Consider the following 23184-nt stretch of genomic DNA (forward strand, 5'->3'; position numbering starts at 1 on the left):
GGAGAGCCAATGGGAAATGATATTCAAATTAAGTGACTCTTCCATGAATTAACCATCAATTCAATGTTTTATGACACTGTTATACACATTGTTAGCATCATGGAAACATACTATTATTAAACTTCTTAGAGTCACTTTCAAATGTTACAGAGAAAAATTAGCCCCCAAATCCATACGTACATCTTAATCAGACTCTCTAATAGCTGTTAATGTTTACTAATTTAATTTCATCTATTTTTACTTCCTTAGTTTTACTTTGCCTTATTATTAGCTGCCTTACTCAAAACAAAACTAGACATGAATTCATCTCTTAAGTGCTTTTATATGTGCTTTTAGCAGATGAGAACTTTTTCATTTAATAGACCCAACCCCACATCATCTCACTGAACAAAATTAATTTATAATCCCGCCCTTGTCTTTTAATTATTGATTAGTATTCATTATTTCCAGATTATTTGAAAATATAATTTTACTTAAAAAGAAAAATCAGGTCTACATAAGATTTGCAGCTGGCATTTGATTGATACTTCTTCAATTTCTCTGAACCTACCATAGTTCTCCCGACTCTTGTCCATTTCTTTTTTTTTTTAATGAAAAAACTGGATCCATCATTTGTCCTAAAGAATTCCCTACATTTTTCATTTGTTTGATTATATCCTTCTGATATTAGTTTACATATTTTTTCAGCTCCAGTACTTATAATTACATCAAGATTAATTAGACTCGTACTCAGTTTTGCATCCCTGTGTACTTCCAGCTGCATATCTTAGGAAGAACAAGATGTCTGGTGACCCCATCTTAATGATCATAGACTAGTGAAGTCGGGTGTTGACAACCATTTTCATCTTAGTATATTATTCCCTGTTTACCTAATGATTTTGAAAGCCAGTTTTGATCATTGTCTAGTTTTATTATTTACTTACGATTTCAAAATAATTATCTAATTCTGAATTGCTTCTGTATTTCTAAGCTATGCTTCTTCTATAAAGTTATCCTGAAATATGAGGGGACTTCAAAAAGTTCTTGGGAAAATGGAATGTTACTGGAATTTTTCCATGAACCTTCTGAAAGCCCCTTAAGTATTTATATAAGACACAGTGTAAGTACTCAGTTTCTTTTCGTCTACTAGTTTCTAGAACAATAACTTGGTACCTTAGCAAAGGTGATCATTGAGGTATTTTTTTTGCCTCATTATGAACTCCTAGATTTTTATATTTTTGATATTTCAGGTCATTACAATCATCATGTAATGCTGACATTATCTAGTATTTGGCCAGTGAGAATCCTGTAGCCTTTTGGTAGGACCCACTTGTTGTCAGTAGGTTCTTTGAACCGAGTTTAGACCAACCATTTCAATAATGGGGATCCTGGTTCCATTTAGTGGGATGAACTTTCAGAGATTTAGAGTATTTATATTGGTCTGCCGTTGGCTTTTATGATTTTTAAAAGGACAGAGCTAGATTATATGTTAGTAAGCATATTTCCTGAATGAATTATAATTTAAGCATGTTTTCAAATTACATAAAGAATATAGGACTTTTACATCATATTTTTACCTTTTATAGATATAGCTTACGTAGAAATTCTTGTTCCTATTAATTTTAACATGGTTTCTTACTTGCTTTATGCTCTAGAGTAGTTGTAGAGTGAACTTGTAAAGTACAATACATTCAGAGATCCAGCTTCTCTTACTGCCCCTTCCTTCAATTTTCTCTCTCCCATAAGTGAACATTTGTATCATTCACTTAGTTGAGAAATTAATAGTTTTTTTTAGTGAGGGCTCTAGGTAATGCAAAATTATCTATTTAGCTAAAGGAAACTCGAAAGATTGTTTAAATTGTAGAGTAAGATTTACAGCAAAGTTAGGTCTTTTGAATCAAATATGTTTCAGGAGGGAACCAAGAGCTTGGATAAACATGTTTTATTTTAAATATTTGGAAAATTATGTAACTTGTAACAAATCTTAAGAATTAAGATTGACCTGAAATTTTAAGCTTTTATATTTGTAGGATGTGACAGTAACAGTATGTCAGACTATATTTTCTCTTGGACAGATGCAGTTGAGGAGGGAGAAGAGTCATCTGCTGGAACAAGTTAAATAGAAATAAAACCAGCTCACTAAGTTTTGGCGGGAAATGCCATTGTAAAGCATACTAACTTAAGTCTCCCAGGGTATGGCATTTTTACTTAGAGGATTTATGGTAGTACTCAATGATTCTATTCTATTACATGATTAAACCCTGGAGCATTTCTGAAGCAAGAATATAAAAATAAGAACCTTTTGCCTGTGTTTTGTCTGTCCAATAGACAAAAAAAAATTGTGTTATGGCCCAGTTCTTTTGCACTAGTTTTGTTAAGAGCTCTAGGGAACATTGAAAAAAAATTTCGAGACCTGTTAGATATCCAGACCAACTGTATAATTTGTGGAGGCAAAACAGATGTTTAATTTTTGATTTAGTGTCCAAATATAAGTAGAGAAACTGACATAGCAGTGAGTATTGGTATTAGTAGATATTGGCCATACATATTTTGCTTTCTATTGAATCTTGGATCGGCTACTTTTGAGGTACCACCAGCACGATGAATGATATTTTATGATTTGCATTTTACAGGCATATGTTGTGGAAGACAGTAAACAACTTATTTTAGAAGGTCAACATCATGTTGTTCTTCGTACTATAGGAACAGAAGCCTTTTCTTATATTCAGAAGCCGGTAAGTTGATCACTTATTTCTGTGTGGACTTTTTGTTCATTTTTTTGTGTCTTTGTGTTTTGGTTGGGGTCTGGTTTATGCACACATTGGGAATTTGGAAGGGGAAGACATTAATATTGAGAACGAACGTAAATTGATACTAAAATGACTTCATACCTTTGTAAGTGTTCCAGGTGCATTTATGATCCTGGGATTTCCTAAGGTTTATTCTACATAGAACTTAGAATTCATAACTATATAAAGAATTGATTTACTTCAGAACAAGGGAAGCAAATTCTCTCTTATTTTTCTTTCTTATAATAGGATCACATAGACATTAAGCCACTCTTAATTTCCCACAAGAACTTAGCTGTTGTCAACTACTTACCTACTTAAAAAAAGTTTTATTGACACAATTCATATATCATACAATTGAATGCTTTGAATGTATTTAAAAGATTTGTACAATCAATTTGTTTTTAAATTATTCTGTTGGAATGGATTACTTTCAAGTAAGTTGCAAACATCTTACCTCTTTATCCTTAAGGTACTGAGTATTTTCTTGGCACAAAGATGGTCGCTTACATTATCAAAATAATTATTCAATTCAGGAATTATAATTGATTAAGTATTGTTGATATATGGTCAACCTACTCTTAGTGCCATTTAAGGTCTTAATAATGCTCTTTTAACTGTCAGCGGAACTCTGGTGGTACAGAGGGGTATGTGTTAGGCTGCCAACAGCAAGATAACAATACAAACCCCCCAGCCGCTGCTTGAGAGAAAGATGAGGTTCTCTTTTCCCATAAAGTGTATAAGTCATAGAAACCCACTGGGGCAGTTATTCCCTGCCCTATAAGGGTCACTGTGAGTTGGAACTAACTGACTTGATGGCAGTGAGTTTTGAAGAGTTTGTTTTTTTTCTTGGCTGGTGGCAGCACTTGTCTCTGTAGCCTCCTTCAATCTAGGCCAGCAGTTCTCAACCTGTGGATCGCGACCCTTTCACAGGGCTCTCTATATTCATAATAGTCGCAAAATTACAGTTATGACGTAGCATTGAAAATAATTTTATGCTTGGGGGTGGTCACCATAACATGAACTGTATTAAAGGGTTGCAGCATTAGGAAGGTTGAGAACCACTGATCTAGGAATTTCTTTGTCATATATGATATTGACAGTTTTGAAGCGCATGGGCAAGTTACTTTGTAGGATAATACTCTTGCAGTTTGTCTTGTGTTTCCTCATTATGAATTGGAGTTACTCATTTTGGTAGAAATTGGATATAAGTGCTGTTATATGTTCAGTATTATATGAGAAGCCATGTGATATTAATTTGTCTTACTATTAGTCTAGGATCATTTGATGATTTCTCCACAGTAGTTAATGTTTGTTCTTTCATAATAAGTTAATTGTGGAAGTCTAATTTAGGGCTAGGTAAATATTTGGTTTCTTATTTAAGTTACATCCACAAATTTTGTGTTCGTTGATGAGTTTATAACACCAATTTTTACTTTGATGATTAGTTACATAATGATCATTTTTCATTAGGTTTAATGAGGACAACAAATTTAACCCCAAATCAATTGTTTACTTTTTTAATTGCCATTTCTTTCTCTTTGCTTACCTAAAAATTTCTGGGCTTTATATCTATTTTTCAAGAAATTTGGTGAAAACTTGAGATGACTAGAGAGCATTCAGAAAATTAAATACAGTGATATTTATAACATTTACTCTGTGGTTGTGTATTTTATATACTATGTATAACATTACCTTTAATCTTTATCACTTTTGAAGCATTTGCATTCTCTTGATATGGTTAACGGAACTTGGGAAATAACAGGCTGTTTCAACTTCTACAAGTAATGAACATGGCGCGCAAAGGCTTTCCAGGTTCATGCTCTCATGCAAATTACTCAAATTACTATTGACTTGTAGAACTGTGGTAATGCTAATTTTCACACTTCATTTCCCTTGTACAATTGTAAAAGAACTGTATAAATTGTCCAGAATTATAAAAGTACTTTTTGTTACTCTTAATCTAGGCCACAGAGGAAGACTTATAAATATTTTCTGATTAAATTTGCTTTTAAGTTTTTGGTGTCTTAATATAGTTCCTATATTTTCCTATGACAGGTGATACATAGAAATGTATTCAGGATTATTTAGAAGGTCCAAACAATACCTTGTTTTTGGAGCTTATTGGAATGTTTAAACAGTAATACATTTTTAAACTTTTTATTGATGCATAAGAAAAATACAGAAAAAAGGCCATATTGCTCATTGAACTTTTACAAATTGATCAACACTCTGGTATAACTAGCTCTCAGAAATAGAACAGCACCCATCTGTCAGAAGCTCTGCTCCTGTGCACTTGTAATGAGAAGTGTGACCCCATGGAATCAAGTTGTGGCTCTGACTTAGGACATTTTATAAATAAAATAAAGAACAGCTTTTAAAGAGTTTAGATACCTGGAAACCATACAGTTTGTATTCTGCCTTTGGCTGGTTTCTTTCATTCAGTCTTCATGCATGTGAAATTGATTGCTTTTGCTTGTATCTCTGTACTTGTAATTCATTCGTTTGCAGGCAAATTTAAACTTAGAACTTAACTACGGTTCTCCAATGAAAGGGAGCCGGGCTCCTGGGGAAAGTGGTTGGTTTTAGGGTTCAGGCAAGGAAAATGCAAGATGTACTGGAAGATCTTAAGGTACCAGAAAGTAAGGACATTGCCCTAAACCAGATACTGAGTATATATGTGTTTTATATATTATAAAGTCATTTTTGTTCTCTTTTTGATCATCATAAATCTCTGCAAGCAAGGGCAGGTTGAATTATTTATATTTTACAAATGAGGCACCATGGAATAAGTAGAGCTACATTATTTCTAGATTATTTTTATTTAATAAAGTGTCTGAAAGAAAATGGTGTTCTGTTGAGTCAAATGTTTTTAATGAATGAGTTTTTATACTATATTCAACTGCGGAGTCTTCTATTTGTTGAGGTTAAATTTATCAGCTTTATTAATTAATTTACTATAATTTCTTAGGATAGTGTCTAGTATATAATAAATATATAATAATAAATATATAATAAATAAGTACATAATAAGGGTGAATAAAGAATGTAATGTCAAAATTGTCATAATCAGATATGAATTGTTCAGTAATATGAATAATTGGCATATAGATGTACATAATATAATTTGCATATAGATGTACATAATAAACTTTTAGATTGCTTATTCCAACATTGCATATCTATAATCAGGATATATTTTTATTTTGCCTTATAAAGGAGAAATACAAGGAAGTCTATATTGCAAAATTACTGTCAACGGGACAACAAAATTACTTCCTTTAGCAAATATTCTGTTCACAGAAGTTGTATTTGTTTATAATTCCTAGACATATTTTGCACTTATTACATGTTAAATAAACTGTAAGTTTATATTTAACTCACTCTTAAAACCTTCCCCTCTAAAAGAATGGTAGCTAGGCCCGGTAGACTAGAGAAACAAATTTATAGACACTCATGTGTAAGAAAGCTCCAGATCAAGCCCATAAGTCCAGTATCACCCCATATGTCATTGCTAGTCCATACATTCCCCTTCAGACTCACGAAGCACATGGAATGGCGCCAAATGCAGGAAAATCACAGGCCAGTGGGTGGAAAGTCTTGTGGATCCAGTGGCAGTGGAAACATCTCAGCGCTGTCTGAGGTCTCCAAGTGGCTCCTTCAACTCCAGGGCTCTAGCATAACTCCGTGTGGCTTGTCAACAGCAATGTCTCACAGGGAGAGAGAGAGAGAGAGAGAGAGAGAGAGAGAGAGAGAGAGTGTGTGTGTGTGTGTGTCCTGCCTTCAGCAAGCTATTTATCTCCGTGACACCTCCAAATGAGGTCATCAAGCTGCGATCTGATTGACAGGCTGGACTCCACCCCTCCATAAGTTGTCACCAGATTATGTAACTACCACAAATGGAGAGAGGGTGATATTTTTCTAAAGGTTTAGTACAGTGACTGTCCTAATTTTTAATAGGAGCCTGTTAATACATTTATTATATTGCAAATACGTACATTGCTTTGCAAATACATATATTGCTGTTAAATGTTCGACTTTAAAATATCTTTTTTAAGAACTTTTAAAAGAAAGCCTTAAGGTATTTTTACTTTTTATCTTATCCAGTGTTTTTGAAATTTCTTGTTACAATGAATAAATGCTTTATAATTTTCAAAGGGTTTTATTCAAAATTTAAAAATCAGAAAAGCAAAACTATGTAATAGATGAGACCAGAAATACATAAGATCACAAAGAGAGCATTCCAGTCTTAAAAGTTAAGTTTTATTGGAGTGAAAATAATAACATAGCTAAAAAAAAAAAGTCTCCCACCAGAAGGGGGTGGTCATGTGTGAGTCCCAGAAAAAAGAAAAGGAAACAGTGCTAGTGCCAGTGCTCCCCTAGACATCGTCCAGGATGACTGTATGCTGCTCACCTACATCCCCACTGGAGAGAAGCAGAGCCTGATATCATTACGCTTTCGGATAAATTTCAAGCAATCTTCTGACACTTTAGTTTCCTGAGCAGTGTGCCAACAGAAAGATAATGTATCCTGATCAGGCTCATTGAAAACAGCATTTATTATTATAAATTGATGCATTCACAATCTAGCATTATATGTTAATTTGAGTGAGATATTATAATAATTCAATTCTGAGAAATTAATGAGATTAATTACCTGAGTCTATAAGGCTAAATGATAAGGGTGAAATCACCAAAGTAAATGCTTTACTTTGAGGTCTCCTAGAAGCAAGGCCAGAAGCATTGGAAGCACTAACTCGTCTATGCCAGGAAATTGGAAGATAGGGATTGGGCCACCTGAATGGAAGAGATCCATATTTGTACCCATTCCAAGGAAAGGTGACTCAACAGACTGTTCAAATTGTAGAACAATATTGTTGATACCACATGCAAGTAAATATGCTGATGATTATCCAACCACAGTTGGAGCAGTACATTGACAGGAAAATGCCAGAGGTTCAGGCCTGATTCCAGAAGGGGAGTTTGAACAAGGGATATCATTGCTGATTTCAGATGGACCTTGGCTTAAAGCAGAGAATACCAGAGAGATGCTTACTTACTTGTGTTTTATCTGCTATGTAAAGTCACTTGACTGTGGGAATCTTAACAAATTATGGATAATGTTGAGTAGAATGGGGGTTCCAGAACACTTCATTGTGCTCCTGCAGAACGTGTACATGCATCAAGAAGCGGTTTGGGGAATGGGACAAGGGAACACTGCATGGTTTCAAATCAGGAAAGGTGTGTGTGTCAGGGTTGTATCCTCTCACCACAATATCTACTCAGTCTGTACACTGAGCAAATAATCAGAGAAGGCTGAATTATGTGAAGAATGTGGCATCAAGATTAGAAGTCATTACAACTATGATAAGCAAATGACACATGCTAGCTTGCTGAAAGTAAGGTGGACTTCAAGCACTTGCTGTTGAAGATTAAGGACTGCAGCCTTCAGTGTGGATTACAACTCAATGTAAAGAAGACCGGAACCCCCACGGCTGCATTAATCGGTAGCATCATGATAAATGGAGAAAAAAAGTGAAGTTGTCAAGTATTTTGTCTTCCTTGGATCAGTGTACCTGGACACAATAGTCAAGATCAAATTATGTATTTTGGGGGGTAAGTCTGCTGCTAAGACTTCTTTAAGTGTTGAAAAGTAAGGAGTTTTCTTTGAGGACTAAGGTGTACCTAATCCAAGCCATGGTAGAAAAATTGCCTCATCTGCATGGGAAGGTTGGAATTGAATAAAAAAGACTGAAGAAGAATTGATGTATTTGAATTGTGGTGCTGTGAAGAATACCGAAAATACCATGGACAGCCAAAAGGACAAACAATCTGCCTTGGAAGAATTATGGCCAAGAGTGCTTCTTACAGGCAAGGATGGTAAGACTTCATCTTAACATACATCGGACATATTGTCTGGAGAGACCAGTCCCTGGAGAAGGACGTCATGCTCTATAAAGTGGAGGGCAGCAAAAAGAGGAAGGCCTGATGAGCTCGATTGACACAGTGGCCACCACAGTGAGCTCAGATACAGGGACACTTGTGAGGATGGCTCAGCACTGGGCACCATTTTACTTGATTGCACAGAGGCTTGCTGTGGGTTTGAACCGAGACCAATAACAACTACCGGGGGCAGGCGACTGTTCCACCCAAGCTAGGTGCGCACCAGTGTTGCTTATGTGAACCACTCATATTTGAATCTCTAATTGACCAGTCTTGCATGTTTTAGATATGAAATACTTTATAAAAATAGCTATTTTAATACTTTTGCATGCATCTTAACCATAAAATTGAAGCACTATCATTTATAAAATATAAAAGTCTCTTTTTCAAATGAAAATGTAATGCAATTTTAGAGCTTCACTATTAAAAGTTTCTTTACAATTGAATGGCTAACCCTATGTCCTTAATAATTTGAGCAGCTAAGAATTTTACAACAGTTTGAAATTAATGTTATAAATAACCCCTTTCTTACACATGAAGTATTTAAGCACGTAAATAACTTACTCAGTTCAACCTGAGTTATCTTCAAAACTGCTAGTATCGAAGTCTTAAACTTCACTGTATAATAAACCAGAGAATGAAAAAGTGATTCTAGGGTTTGATTTCTTCATTCTGACTATATTACATATTATACAGATGTTATTTTAAATCATAACAGGAAAAGTACTGTTTGGTGTTATAAAATTTTTGTATTTTCTCATTTAACAAGGTTAATATTATTTTCATATTTTTTATCTTTTCAGGAACCGCCAGAAATGGAATTATTAAAATTTGTCAGGACAGAAAACACTACAATTTCCTCAAGACCATCAGTAGAGCAGCTCTCTAGTCTCATTAAAACAAGTCTTCACTATCCAGAGTCATTTAATCATCCATTTCATCTGAAAAGGTTTGAGATCTATTTTTCCAAAATTTCACAACACATATATTCATTTAATCTTGCAATGGCATTAACCCAAATATTGAAGAAAAGAATTAGAATACTATTGAGTCTATAGGACTTAAAAACTCTTCAGTAATTTATCTTTGCTACAATGTCTGTATGTTGTAGTATCCTTTTGAGATTTATTGTTAAAGAAAATAGGAGGAAAGTAATTTTTATTTTAGACACAGAAATTACACTTAAGACATGGCTGTAATGTGGACACATTTAATGTTAAAGATTTAGACAATAATTTACTTAAGATTTAGTAAATGTTACAAAAATGAGATGAACGTTACTTTGTAACTAGTTTGAATATACCAAGGGAGGCATCTGCGTACAGAAACATCTAAATCATCTGAAAGTTCCCAAGGCTCCTGGTTTGCCGAAGTAAGAGATGAAGAGAAGCCTCTCACAGCTGTAAATCAGGGACTCGTCAAGCAATAGATAATTGAAGGGATGGGTTTCATAAAATCACCCCAGTTATGTAAAGAGATGGGACAAAAGAGGACAAATAGAGACTTATAGAGAGATGAGCTAAGGGAAAAGGAACTCGTGAAGAAGACTGATGGTGAAAACTTAGGTAGAAAAGGCTAATAAATAATAAAAGTGATATTAATATGGGATTGAGTGAGAATAGTGTCAAGAGAGAAGTACTTAATCATATCAAAGACTTCAGAAAGTTCAAGTATTAAATGGACATTAAATTTGCTCATTGAATCTTAAATCATCATTCATGGATTTAGAGTTGAATGTCACTCCAACAAGCCATGGCATTTTCCTATTTTCTTCATATACCTACAAAAAGTGCTGAATAAATAGGAAAGATAGAAGAAGAATTGATGCTTTTGAATTATGGTGCTGGTGAAGAATGTTGAGCATACCATGAACTGCCAAAAGAATGAATGAATGTGTCTTAGAAGATATACTTCCAGAATGCTCCTTAAAGAGGATGGGGCAAGACCTCACCTCCCTGGAGAAACACATTCTACATGGTGAAATAGAAGGAAGGACTAGGGAAAATAGTAAGCATGCCAACAGGATGGATTGACAAAGTGACTGCAGTGTGGCAACTGTTGTTTGCATGGCATGGTTTGGAGTGCTGTTCATGGGGTCCCCGTGGGTCAGTCAACTCGAGAGCACCTAACAGCTACCACCAACAGCAGATGAACATTCTGCCTGCTCTTTCCCCGCGTGTCCAAGTGTCAGGTTAAAAAAAAAAGCCACTTAAAGTACTGTTTAAGTAACGTTCTGTCTTAAATCTTTGTCAAGGTATCAATGTTGCCCAGTGCTCCTTCTGTGTGTTTTTGATGCATCCAGATGCATTCTGTGAGCCCATAGGGAAATTTAAGAAACTCATGCCTCAGCCCGACCCCAGAGGTTCTGACTTGTTTAACACGTGGAGAGGGTTGGGCAGCAGATTTTCTCAAGGTCTCCAAGTGACTCTACTACTGAAGGCACCTGACAAGAACAAGATAGAGCAGCATTGGGTTAAAATGTAGCATCCAAGAATGAAAAATTATGTTAAATAATCAGAGGTAAGAGTAGGAGAATCGTTGTCATTGATTTGGTCTCTTAAACAAGGAGGCTTCACAAGTTTGTGCGTGTGTAGAGTAGTGCTTTTTCAAAATGGTATCCCAGGCCAGCAGCATTATTTGGGAATTTATTAGAAATGCCAATTGTGCCCTGTGCCACACCATCAGATACTCTCAGATGGGACGCAGCAGTCTGTTCTGATGTACCCTGATGTGATTCTGATGTGCCTGATTTGAAAGAGAAGAGTGTGAAAACTGGATTGAAGCAGAACACGAATTAAAATGGAGAGCATTGCTGTGAAGCAGAGATTGGCAGGAGAGAGAATTGGTGAAGAATGAACATTGGAACTAGGACAGTGAAGCTACAGATGTGCTCCGGGTCTGGCAGGGTCGGTGATGGACTCTCCTGACACAGTGACAGGAGGACGAGAGTTTAGGGTTGACAGCATTTCTTCTTTTACTCAGTAAAGGTACAAAATACATTATCTGCACACACTAGTAGTTCCTGTGTGTTCGTTTGTAAGGCTATTTTATTTGCTGTCTTTTTGTTTTAAAAGTAAAATGTAAATGATAGGATGTATGTATGTCTCATTTGTGCACAAATGTTGTTTCACTGTGTTCCTGATTGGAAATTCACCTCTTTTTACATGTTTCTGCTAGCATTATCTTTCCTTTCTCTCATGCGTTTGTAATTCATTAGCTATGAAATGATACTTTATATGGAAAAAAAGTAGGTTCACTGAGCAAATGTATGCACTTGAAAAAGTTTTCCTGTTAATTTACATTCATGAGAATCAATCCTCATAATCTCTAAAACATGGCTTTTTTGAAAATTTGGTTGAAAAGCAAAAGTCTAAGCCAAGTTCTAAAAATCAGCTAATTTTTAATAGTTAATAAGTGAAGGGGATTGTTGGCATTTTATTGATGCCTTTTTCTTAGCTGAGATTGTAAGTATTCGGGCATTGTATTAATATTTCTTATATTTATATAATTGCTCTTAAATAATTTTGAATTTTTTTCTCTTGCTCACTTAAACATAATTATTTTTAAGGAATTTATGTTCTGTTAGTTATTCTTACTTGTTATCTTCAAGAAAGTAATGTCTTTATGAAATACATATATAGCCAACTTTTTAAAATTTATTTTTATTTCATTTGTTTAGCCTTTGTGTAGTACCAGTCACCCTTTTACTTTCCAATTGTTCGCACACAGATGTGGATGTCATAGTCGATCTTCGGCATAAAGCAGCAAGGTAAGAATTCATGTAGTACAGCGTTAGTTTTTAGTTTAAGCTTTAAAATGATTTGAATATTCGCTATTTTGAAATTAAGCAAATAATCATCCACCATGAGTAAAGTTTCCTCAGGCTTGCTCTGGTTTTTGTTTGGTTCATAGAACATACAGTACTGACAAATTAGAAACCAATTTTCAAAAACAGACACTGATTTTTTTGCAGAAATAAATTATAAAAGTTGGTGACAAGAACTCTTAAGTGACAACAAGTTTGTGATAGTAGATTACTAAAGGCTTCTTGGCGGGGGTGTAGTTGTAAAAGAAAAGTCTAGGCCTACCTTCTTTTATTTTACACTTAAAAAAGGCCCAGATGCTTTTTTGGAACGGAGAAATTTTTTTTGTGTGCTTTAGGAAAGTAATTGAGGTATAAATGTCGTGTAAGACCACAAACAATATGAGGCAGCTCTCAGAAACCCAAAAGCTTTCATGTACATGTGCCACCATTTATTTTGTTGTTGGACAGTAGCACTGAGGTGTCCTTGTTGTCTACACATTTACTGTTATGTGTGTATCACTGAATGATGAAAGCTCAGGTTTGACCTCAGGTTCTATCATTTATGAGCTATTGTGAGCTTCAAATGAGCTATTCTGCTTTTTAGCTAGAAAATTGCAGTTGTTAATGTTAGGTATTATAGCACTAGGAATAATAAAAATGTCATTTTGTGATTATTTATGAACTGTTGGTTTCATAAAATAATTTCTAGAAATAAAATTGGTAGGTGAAAGTGAAATGGTAATGGGAGTCTAGAAAAAAAGTTATAAAGGAAACAAACTCTCCATCCTTCCATTTTTCTCCTCCCTTAGCCCAGAAGCATTGGAGGTCCACGGAGCATTCGCTTGGCTTGGACAAACGCAATACAAACTTCAGCTTAAAAGCCAGGAGATTCGCAGTTTGCTGCTGAAAGCATGTTTTGTTCATACAGGTGTTTATAACCTGGGAACTCCTAGGGTATTTGCCAAGTTAACAGACCAAGTTACTGTTTTTGAAACAAGTCAACAGAACTCCATCCCTGCCCTAATTATCATCAGTGATGTGTGACAACTTCAAACGTGCACTGAAACCACAGTCTTACTTGGCAGAATGGGTTGACAGCAGTATTTGGAACACCTAACTTGCTATGGAAGTTGGATGTCGGGTCACTCAAAATACTTTGATTTGTCAATATTTTGATGATACAAAGCACGTTGGACTGGGAATACTTACATTCTTCTTTTGTGTTTCTTTAAGCCCGGGTAATCATTTACATGCTCATAATACAGACTTTCAGCCTATCCGTGCACCTTATTAGGCCCTATCTTTAAAATGTCTATCTTAAAAATGTCTAAGTCTGCTGTTGCAGCTTCTTGATGGAACATGAATATTAGGAGATGATTTTGAGGAAAGGTCCTGTTTAACCCTCTCAAGCCATCAGTCTACAATTGCCAGCTTTACTGAAGCCCTGTAGAGTGTTAAGTAAGCATTCTTCTGTCTTTACACAGATCCTCTAAAGTCACTTTGGAACTTTAGTTAGAGTTCATATTTCAGTATCTGGTAGTCACTGTGGCTTATACATCACTTTGTAAAGAGAAAAATAAAAGTTCCCCACCCCTAATGCTTTGAATATACTTTTGAAAAGAATTTGACTTTTATTCTTTGTTCATCAGTACAGAGTGCACTATTTCAAAACAACATTTTTGTCATTTAAATTATATTCGTTATTATGTAACTTTAACAATTGAGTTGATCTGTTTAAAGTATAAATCACAAGATAATTAAAAATAAGCTTTTCAGAAATGTATTATATTTATAACAAATGTTCTGTAAATAAAATAAAGACATGATATTCACTGTAGAGATCTATTGATGCCTTTTTTAAAGCCTGGTTTTCTGAAGACTTAATCTTGTTCTTTATTTGGAACATGCATGCAGACATATTATTTTAGCTGATACCAGAAATTCCCTAGGGAAGCTTGATTGTTGTCATTTACAGACTTCGATATCTTTGCTATTGTAAACGTGTCATGTGTCTCCCTGGTTACACATTTGTATAATCTATGCACATCTTGATAGTATGGAAGATCAGTGTTTATTGGAGCTTTTGTAAATAACTACCATCTAAATCTGATTCTGGTAATGCCATACTAGGTAATTTAGCCTTCCAGCTGAAGAAAACTAAAATGACTGATCAAATTATAAGAAAGTGTGTGTGTGTGTGTGTGTGTGTGTGTGTGTGTGTGTGTCTAAATGTTGCCAATAGATTGAGATGTTGTCTGTAAGTGCTATCAAGTCAGTTCTGACTCATGAGTACCCTCTGTAAAACTGAGTGAAACACAACCTAATGGCACCATTCTCAAAATTGTTGCACTACTTGATCCTGTTACTGCAACCACTGTGTCGTGTCAGTCCCTCTTGTTGAAAATCTTTCCTCTTTCTTACTGACCCTCTATTTTCCAAACATGTCCTTTTCCAGGGACTGGTCTCTCCTGATAACATGTGTAAGTTATGTGAAATAGTCTTGTCAAGGAGCATTCTGACTGTACATGTTCCAAGACATGTGAGTTTATTGTTGTGGCAGTTCATGTTATAGTCAGTATTACTTGCCAACACCATAATTAAATGCATCATTTCTTCAATCTTCCTTATTAATTTCCCAGCTTTTGCGTACATTTGAGGAGATTGAAAATACCAAGGATTGGGTCGGGCTCACCTTAGTCACTAAAGGTCATCTTCCAGGCATTCTGAAGAGGGCTTTCCCAAGGGTTTGCCCATTGAGTGCATCTTTGGTTTCTTGATGCCTGCTTCTATGGTAGTTCATTGTAGATCCAAGTAAAAAGAAATCCATAATTTTAAGTATTTTTTTCCATTTAATGTGATGTTACTAATCAGCCCAGTTTTTAATTGTTTTTAATTTAAATCATTTTATTGGGGGTTCTTTAACTGATAACATTCTATACATCTTTGTATCAAGCATATTTGCACGTGTTCCCATCATTTTCTAAACATTTACGTTCTATTTGAACCATTGGTATCAGTTCCTTTTCCCCCTCCCACCCTTGTGACCGCTTGATAAATTATAATTTATTATTGTTTTCATATATTACACCGCTGTCCCCTTCACCCATCTTTCTATTGTTCATCCCCATGGGGGGGCAAGAATTATGCATCAATCATTGCAATAGGGTCCCCCTTTAACCACCCCTCCCCTTCCCCCTTTCCTCCTGGTATTGCTAAAATTTCTGTTCCTGAGGGGTTTATCTGACCTGGATTCCGTGACTCATCTACCAGTGTACATGCTCTGGTCTAGCCAGAACTGAAAGGCAGGTTTGGGGTCATAATAGTGAGGTGGGGAAGCCTCTGAGCCAGATGAATTTTGTGTGTTTCATTGGTGCAATATTATGCCCTCTTTGACGCATCCCTCCCTTGTAACCCTTCTGTGAGGGGATGTGCTATTGCCTACAAATGGGTTTTGGGTCCGTGTTCTATCGAATCCCTCTCGTTCTCAACACTATGGTTTTTTTGTTATTGTTTGTTTTGGGTTTTCTAGTGCCTGTTAACTTGACTCTGTCTACATCTCATGATTGTACAGGCTGAAGTGCTGCTTTTGTGTGGGTTTGTTGCTTCTCTGCTAGATTTAACTTCTCTGCTTGTTTAAGACCCCAGATGCTATATCTTTTGATAGCCGGGCACCATCAGCTTTCTTCATCACATTTGTATATGCACCCATTTTGTCTTCAGCGATTCTGTTGGAAGGGTGAGCAAAACAGAATGCTAGGTTGTTAGAACAAAGTGTTCTTGTGTTGAGGGAGGGCTTGAGCAGAGGCCCAAAATCCGTCCACTTCCTCAATGTATGCCCATATAAATATATTAACATAGGCCAATATCTTTATTTTTATTTAATATACTTATATAAGTGCACACCTATATTTATACCTCTAATCCATAGCTTAGCATCCTAGATCTTTCCTCTGTTTCCTAGATCTTCTTCCTGCCCCACCATCACGCTCACCCTTCTTCTGCCTCTTCAGCTAGATTTCTGCTACTCCAACAGCACTGGGATCGCTACATCCTCATTGTTGTTTTTAATACCCTAGCTGTTCCCTGTGTGTGGTGCTGTTTGCTCATGGCTTCTTTCCTCCACCTCCTCCTCCCGCCAGGTACCTCTGGAACTGTCAGTCCTGTTGCCTTCTCCTCGGGCTTGCTTCCCATGCCTATCTTAGGCAAAACAATAACAAATAACAAAACAAAAAGAAAAGATTGAATTAAAAGACAAAAAATCTAGCAAAAAGCCCCCCAAAACCTGAAAAAGCATACATAATTCCAGGTCTATCCATTGACTTCTGTGACTATCTTCCCACCGGTCCTGGGGGGGACGAAGTGTTCTAGGAACTCCCCTCCTAGCCTAATGTCTATTTTGGGAGCTCCTCTGGGCTTGAAGATCTGTTAGGTTTCCTTCTTGGTTCACCCCACTGTAGGGGTCAGACCAGACTCACTCCCTTTTGTGTGTCCCCAGTCTTGTCCTCTGTCACGGTATGCTCCAGTGAGGAGTCGTTATTTTTCAAGCTGTTGTCGGCCTTACTCTCTGTGCTCTAGCAGCTCCATGCAGTGACGTCACCAGGGCTTGGTGTGCCAGCATGGGATCTAGTTCCTCTCTTTTTCCTTCTTTTGGTTTGCTTTGGTAGGGATGTGGCAGGCTAGCCCCTCTCCTCAACCTGTAGGTTTAATGTTGTCCTCTGTGGCATACTTCTAGTGGGGGGGGGGGGGGTTGTCAGTGTGGCGCTGACTGGGGCCAGCCCTGTAGACCTCTCTGTTCATGAGTTACTCTATGTGGTTACTCTGCCTATGTGGTTAGGTTTGGTGCACTGTGGTGGGGTCTGCACTTACACTCCCATTTCTGTGGAGACATACACAGTACCCTCCCCCGGGGTGGGTTAGTGCCCTCTTCCCCCAGTGCCATCATTTTTCTTGTTTGTTTTTTTTTCCCCTTTCCTATCCCCTTTGTGTTGGAATGACGTACATCCTTGGGTTTGGTCTATCCCCTGCCTGATTGCCTGTACATCACCCTGTACAGTTGGAGATAGTGACTTTTCTTCTATGCCTACTGTGCTGACTATACTTATTTCATTGGACTCGCGCTGTATTTGTCCTTTTGCGATTGGTCAACTTTGATTAGCAAAGTTTCCGCCATCTCTTCCCGGGAGATTATATGCTTCCTGTGATCATCAGTGCTTTTTGGTGATGCGTAGTACTCCACTGTGTATGTTCCAGAGTTTTCTAATCCACTCATCTATCGATGGAAATTTAGGTGGTTTCCAATTCTTTGCGATTGTGAATTGCACCGCAATAAACATTGGAGCACAGACAGATTGGTCATGGTCTATTTCTTATCTCTTCTGAAGAGACGCGGAGTAGATGGATTGCTGAGTCATAAGGTAAGTCGATTTCCATTTGCTTTAGGTACTGCCAGATGGCTTTCCACAGAGGCTGTACATATCTACACAACCACCAGCAGTGGAGGAGAGTTCCTACTTGCCACATCCCCTCCAACATTGATTTTCTGATTTCAAGGGTGTTAGGTAGTGTCTCAGAGTTCTTTAATATGCACTTATTTGATGGCTAAAGATCGGGAGCATTTTCTCACATGTTTATTGGCCATTGAAATCTCTAGTGAAACTTCTGTTCAGGTCTTTTGCCCACTTCCTTAGGGAGTTATCTGTTTTCTTTTTTGCAGGCTAGCAGGGTATTGTAGGTTTTAATAATCTCTTTGTTCTGTTATTGCTAAAAATCCTCTTCTAGTCTGTAGGTTCTCTTGTTACACCCTGGGTGAAGTCTTGACGCACACAGGTATTTTATCCTTAGCACACCCCATTAGCTGATTTCAGCTTCATCTGTATGTGTAGCCAGCTCTATACAGTTAGCTTATGTATTCCCTACAACCAGGTTCTTAGGTTTGTCCCAATTCTTTCATTGATGGTCCTGATAGTTTGGAGTTTTACTTCTAGATCTATGATCCACCTTGAGCGTGTTATTGTGCATGAGGTGAGGTAAGTTTCTTTTTCCATTTTTCTACAGCACCACTTGTTACAGAGGGCATCCACCTCCCACTTGATACTTTTGGGTCCTTTTCGAAAATAAGTTGTCTATATCCTGATGGTTTTGTTTCTGGGGTTTCTGTTCTTTTCCATTGGTCTGTGTATCTTTTATTCCAGTACCATGATCTTTTTTTTTTTTTTTTCAGTACCATGATCTTTTGACCACTGTGCCTATATAGTAGGTGTTAAAGTCAGGTAAGACAAGCCCTCTGACGTTGTCCTTCTTGAGTAGTTCTCTGTTAATTTGGGGTTGCTTCCCTTTCCATGTGGAATTTTTCCAATTCATTGAAGAAGGTTGTTATTTGAATTGGGATAGCGTCAGACTTATATGTGCCTTAGGTAAGATTGATATCTTTACTATATCGAGTCTTCTGATCCACGAGCATGAGATATTCTTCCATTTATGGAGGTTGCTTTTGGTTTCCTATAGTTTGGTTCTGTAGTTTTTCTTGTATAAGTCTTTTGGGGTTTTTTTGTTAGATATATCCTTAGATCAGTTTGTTCCTAGCTATTGTGAAGGGCACTGACTTCTTGATCTCCTCTCGCGGTCTTGTCCAATGTATTTAACAAAGACTTCTGTTTGTTGACCCTGTATTCCACCACTCTTCATTATTCTATGTCTGCCAATATTCCTGTTGTGGAGCTTTTGAAGATTTCAATGTATAGAATCATGTTGCCTGCAAATAGCGATATTTTCACCTCCTCCTCTCCCAGATAGATACCTTTAATGTCCTTCCACTGCCTTATGTTGTTAGCTAGGACCTCCAGCACGATGTTGAAAAGATGTGGGAACAAGGGGAATCCTTGTCTGGTCCCTTTTTTCAGTGGAATTGTTTTCATCTTTTCTCTGTTGACTATGATGCTGGCTATTGGCTTTTCATAAACAGCTTGTATTAACTAGTATTTGCTATTGGAGGGGTTGTTCCCCCTTCCATTATTATCTTTTAGAGTATCTTAATTAGGAATGGGTGTTGTCAAATGCTTTTTCTTTGTCTATTGAAATTATGTGATTGTTAACCTTTTTCTTATCAATGTGGCAAATAACATTGATGGACTTTCAGATGTTAAACCATCCTTGCATCCCTGGAAGGAATCCCACCTGATCATGATGGATGATATGTTTTATCTACTTTTATATTCTTTTGGCCAATTTTCTTAAAGGATTTTTACATCTGTATTCACTAGAGATAGCAGTCTGTAGTTGTCTGTTTCTATGGGATCCTTGCCCTGTTTGAGTATCAAAGTTATACTAGTTTTGTAGAATGGGTTTGGGAGTTTGCCCTCGTTTCCTATGTTCTGGAATAATTTGTGGGGGATTGGTGTCAGCTCTTCCCTGAATGCCTGGTAGAACTCTGTGAAGCTGTCTGATCTGGGAGATTTTTTGCATCCGTAGTTTCTTGATAACTCTATGTATTTCTTCTTTTGCTATGGGTCTGTTAAGGTTTTTGACTTCTATTCAGGATAATCTAGGGAGGGGTTGGTTTTCCAACTATTTGTCCATGTCTTCCATGATGTTGAATTCATTAGACTACAGATGTTCATAGTACTCTGTGATTATCCATTTAATCTCATAAGGGTCTGTTGTGATTTCCTCTGTTTGATCCTGCATGCTAGCTGTTGATGTTTGCTCCTTCCTTTTCCTTGATTAGTTTTGCTACAGTCTGTCAATTCTATTGATCCTTCAAAGAACCAGCTTTTCGCTGCATTGAGTTTTTGCATGGTTCTCTTGTCTTCCAACTCACTGAACTCTTCCCTGATTTTTATTTCTTTTGCTATTGGAGGGCTTGTTCTGTTGACCCTGTTTTAGTTTCTGGAGGTTTTATAATAGCGTATCAGTCATAAGTCTCTCCTCCTATTGTATATATGTATTAATCGTGATCAAATTTCCTCTGATAACTGCTTTTGCTGTATACCATAGGTTTGGGTAAGTTTTATTCTCATTCTCATTAACTTCTAGAGACTTCCTAATTTCCCCTCCATTCTGGGCCAGTAACCATGTCACAGAAGATTGTTATTGATCCTCCAGTTGTTTACTCTTGTTTTTCTGCTTCCTTTTGTTGGTTTCCAGCTTTATGGAGTGGGACATCTGAGTATCTCTGTGTGTTTCAATATGTGTTACTCACACTGGACTTGTGCCCCAGCATGTGGTCTGTTTTTAAAATGGGCCATGTGCACTTAAAAAGAGTGAATGGATTTTTAGATGGAGAGCTCTGTAAATATCAGGTGATTCTACCAGGATGCCATCTTCACTTTGATCTTTTATGTTAAGTCTAATTCACACTGAAAGCTATATTATCTGATCTTCATCAGTAAGTGCTTCATGTTGTCTTTGCTTTTAATAGGTAAGGGTATGTTATCTGCATATCCCAAGTTAATAAGCCTTCCTCCAATCCTGTTACCGATTTCTTCATATAGTCTAGTGAGTTAGGCCTGGTTGTCTAGAGAAGCAAATCCAGAGACACTCATATATACATATAAGAAAGAGCTCTATATCAAAGAGCAATTCTATATTGAGAAAACATCCCAGTCCAGATCAAGTCTCTGAGTACGATATTGGCCCATGTGTCCAATACTAGTCCATAGCCCCTCTTTAGACTCATGCAGCACATGCAGTCATGCCAAACGCAGGAAGATCACAGGGTGATACGTGAAAAGTATTGAAGATCCAGTGGTGGTGCTAGCACGGTTCCTCCAGCTCTCTGAGTGTCTTGCCAGCAGAAAGGTGAAGCAGAGGGAGGTATTTCCCAGAATCCTCGTGAGAAGGCCATGCCCACAAGGGGACATCATCAGTCTATGACCTGATTAATAGGCTCCATTTAAGCCTTTCATTCTTAATACCCTCAAGTTGACACAAGACTGGAACTACCACAGACCACCCATTGTCAACTTGGTACACAACTCTTTAGCGATACATAATTTTTAAACAAAACAATATTAAAATCATATTTGTACTTAACAGGATAAAACTACAATGCATATAACTCAGTGTGTCAACCTCATTTAAACAATATTCTATATGTGACAAAAATTACCAGGAGGCATAGATCAAACAAGCATCATTCTTCATGATTTGTTTCTCTAGTACCCCCACTCCCAAGGTACCACCTCTAGCCCAGGGTAACTAGAGAAAGAAATTCATAGACGCTCATGTGTAAAAATGAGCTCTATATCAGAGCAATTCTACATTAAGAAAACATCCAAACCCAGTCCAGATCAAGTCCATAAGTTTGATATTAGCCCATGTGCCCGATACTAGCCCATAAGTCCCTCTGTAGACTCACACGGCTTACGTAATGATGGCAGAAAGATCACAAGCTTGTGGGTGAAAAGGCTTGTGGATCCAGTGGTGGAAGCATCTCAGCACTAGTGTAGGTCTACACGTGGTTCAAAAGTTTTGTTGATCGGTGGTGGTGGAAGCATCTCAGTGCTAGTGTGGGTCTCCACATGGCTTCTCCAGCTATCCGAGGGTCTTGCCATCAGGAAGGTGAAGCAGAGAGAGAGAGGACATTACAGAATCCTCATGAGAAGGCCATGCCCACTAGAAAGCATCATCAGCCTGAGACCTGATTGACAGGCTAGACTCCACCCTTCGCTTTTAATGCCTTCAAGTTGGCATGAGATTATGTAACTACCACTGCCACATCTAGTTTCTTGGATAATTTGCTGCAGCATTCAGATTGAATAAGTATGGTGAAAGGAGACAGGCCTGACACACCTTTTGTGATCATAAACCAAACAGTGCTCCTTTATTCTGTTCAAATGATTGCCTCTAGATCTGTGTAGTTTCCACATGAGCACAATACAGTTCTATAATTCCATTCTCAATATTGTTTATAAATTGTCATGTTCAACATAGTCAAATGCCTTTTTGTAGTAAAAAAACAACAGCAAAAAATCAAGCAGATAGCATTTGGTATTCTCTGCTTTCACCCAAAACAGTTATTAATGGACCAAAGTCCAGGTGAAGAAATTCAGGGAGGTGAGGCTCACATTTAGGGTGAGGCTCACATTTAGGGCTATTTTGTCTTGGGAGTGTTTGCTACTTTAGGAAGAAGCAGCTGAGAGGCAGCTGCTTATATTTGAAAACGTTTGAGACAAGAAATGTAGCCAGATGGAATAATATAAACAAGGATAATGGTGACTGCCTAAATCTAAAATTTTATAACCATTCTCCAAAATAATTTATAAGTCACAAAGTAAATTAAAGCACACAATGATTTAAACACAACTAAACAAAATGCTATTAACATCAACTTAAAATTTAAGCAACAACAGTAACTTTCTATGATTCAAAGCTGTAACCTTTTGTAGGGGAATTGGGTGGGGACAACAGGAATGAAAAAAGATTTGATGGAAAAGGAAAGCACAAAGAACGTAAACATTGTAGTATTCAACAATCCAGCTGAACCCAACATTGGTGACAGGCAATCCATTTAAGAGGAAGTAATATAAAAGGGGCCCATTTCCAAAAGACATCTTAGGAGGAGAAAATATTTAATAAGAACAGGGCAGTAAATGGGGGGAAGGGCACCACGAAAATTTAAGTATCAAAAAAAACCAAACCACTAACTTTCCTAGCAACTGAAAAAAGAAA

At 37.0% G+C, this 23184-nt stretch overlaps 1 protein-coding gene across 3 annotated transcripts in view; it reads left to right on the forward strand.

Moving 5' to 3' along the window:
- The window catches only part of TRAPPC8 (trafficking protein particle complex subunit 8), a 99114-nt gene extending 84799 nt beyond the window's left edge, over window positions 1-14315 (forward strand). The window contains exons 26-29 of one of the 3 annotated variants that reach the window (XM_075532485.1): window positions 2613-2714; window positions 9515-9660; window positions 12391-12480; window positions 13326-14315. In XM_075532485.1, the coding sequence (XP_075388600.1) occupies window positions 2613-2714; window positions 9515-9660; window positions 12391-12480; window positions 13326-13560 (573 nt within the window). In that variant the 3' untranslated portion in view covers window positions 13561-14315. The remainder of the gene's footprint in view (window positions 1-2612; window positions 2715-9514; window positions 9661-12390; window positions 12481-13325) is intronic. The other 2 variants (XM_075532486.1, XM_075532487.1) reach the window with 2 other exon arrangements.
- Window positions 14316-23184: the final 8869 nt, after the last annotated feature.

This window comes from Tenrec ecaudatus, chromosome 15 (assembly GCF_050624435.1).
Source record: "Tenrec ecaudatus isolate mTenEca1 chromosome 15, mTenEca1.hap1, whole genome shotgun sequence".
Lineage (NCBI taxonomy): Eukaryota > Metazoa > Chordata > Mammalia > Afrosoricida > Tenrecidae > Tenrec > Tenrec ecaudatus.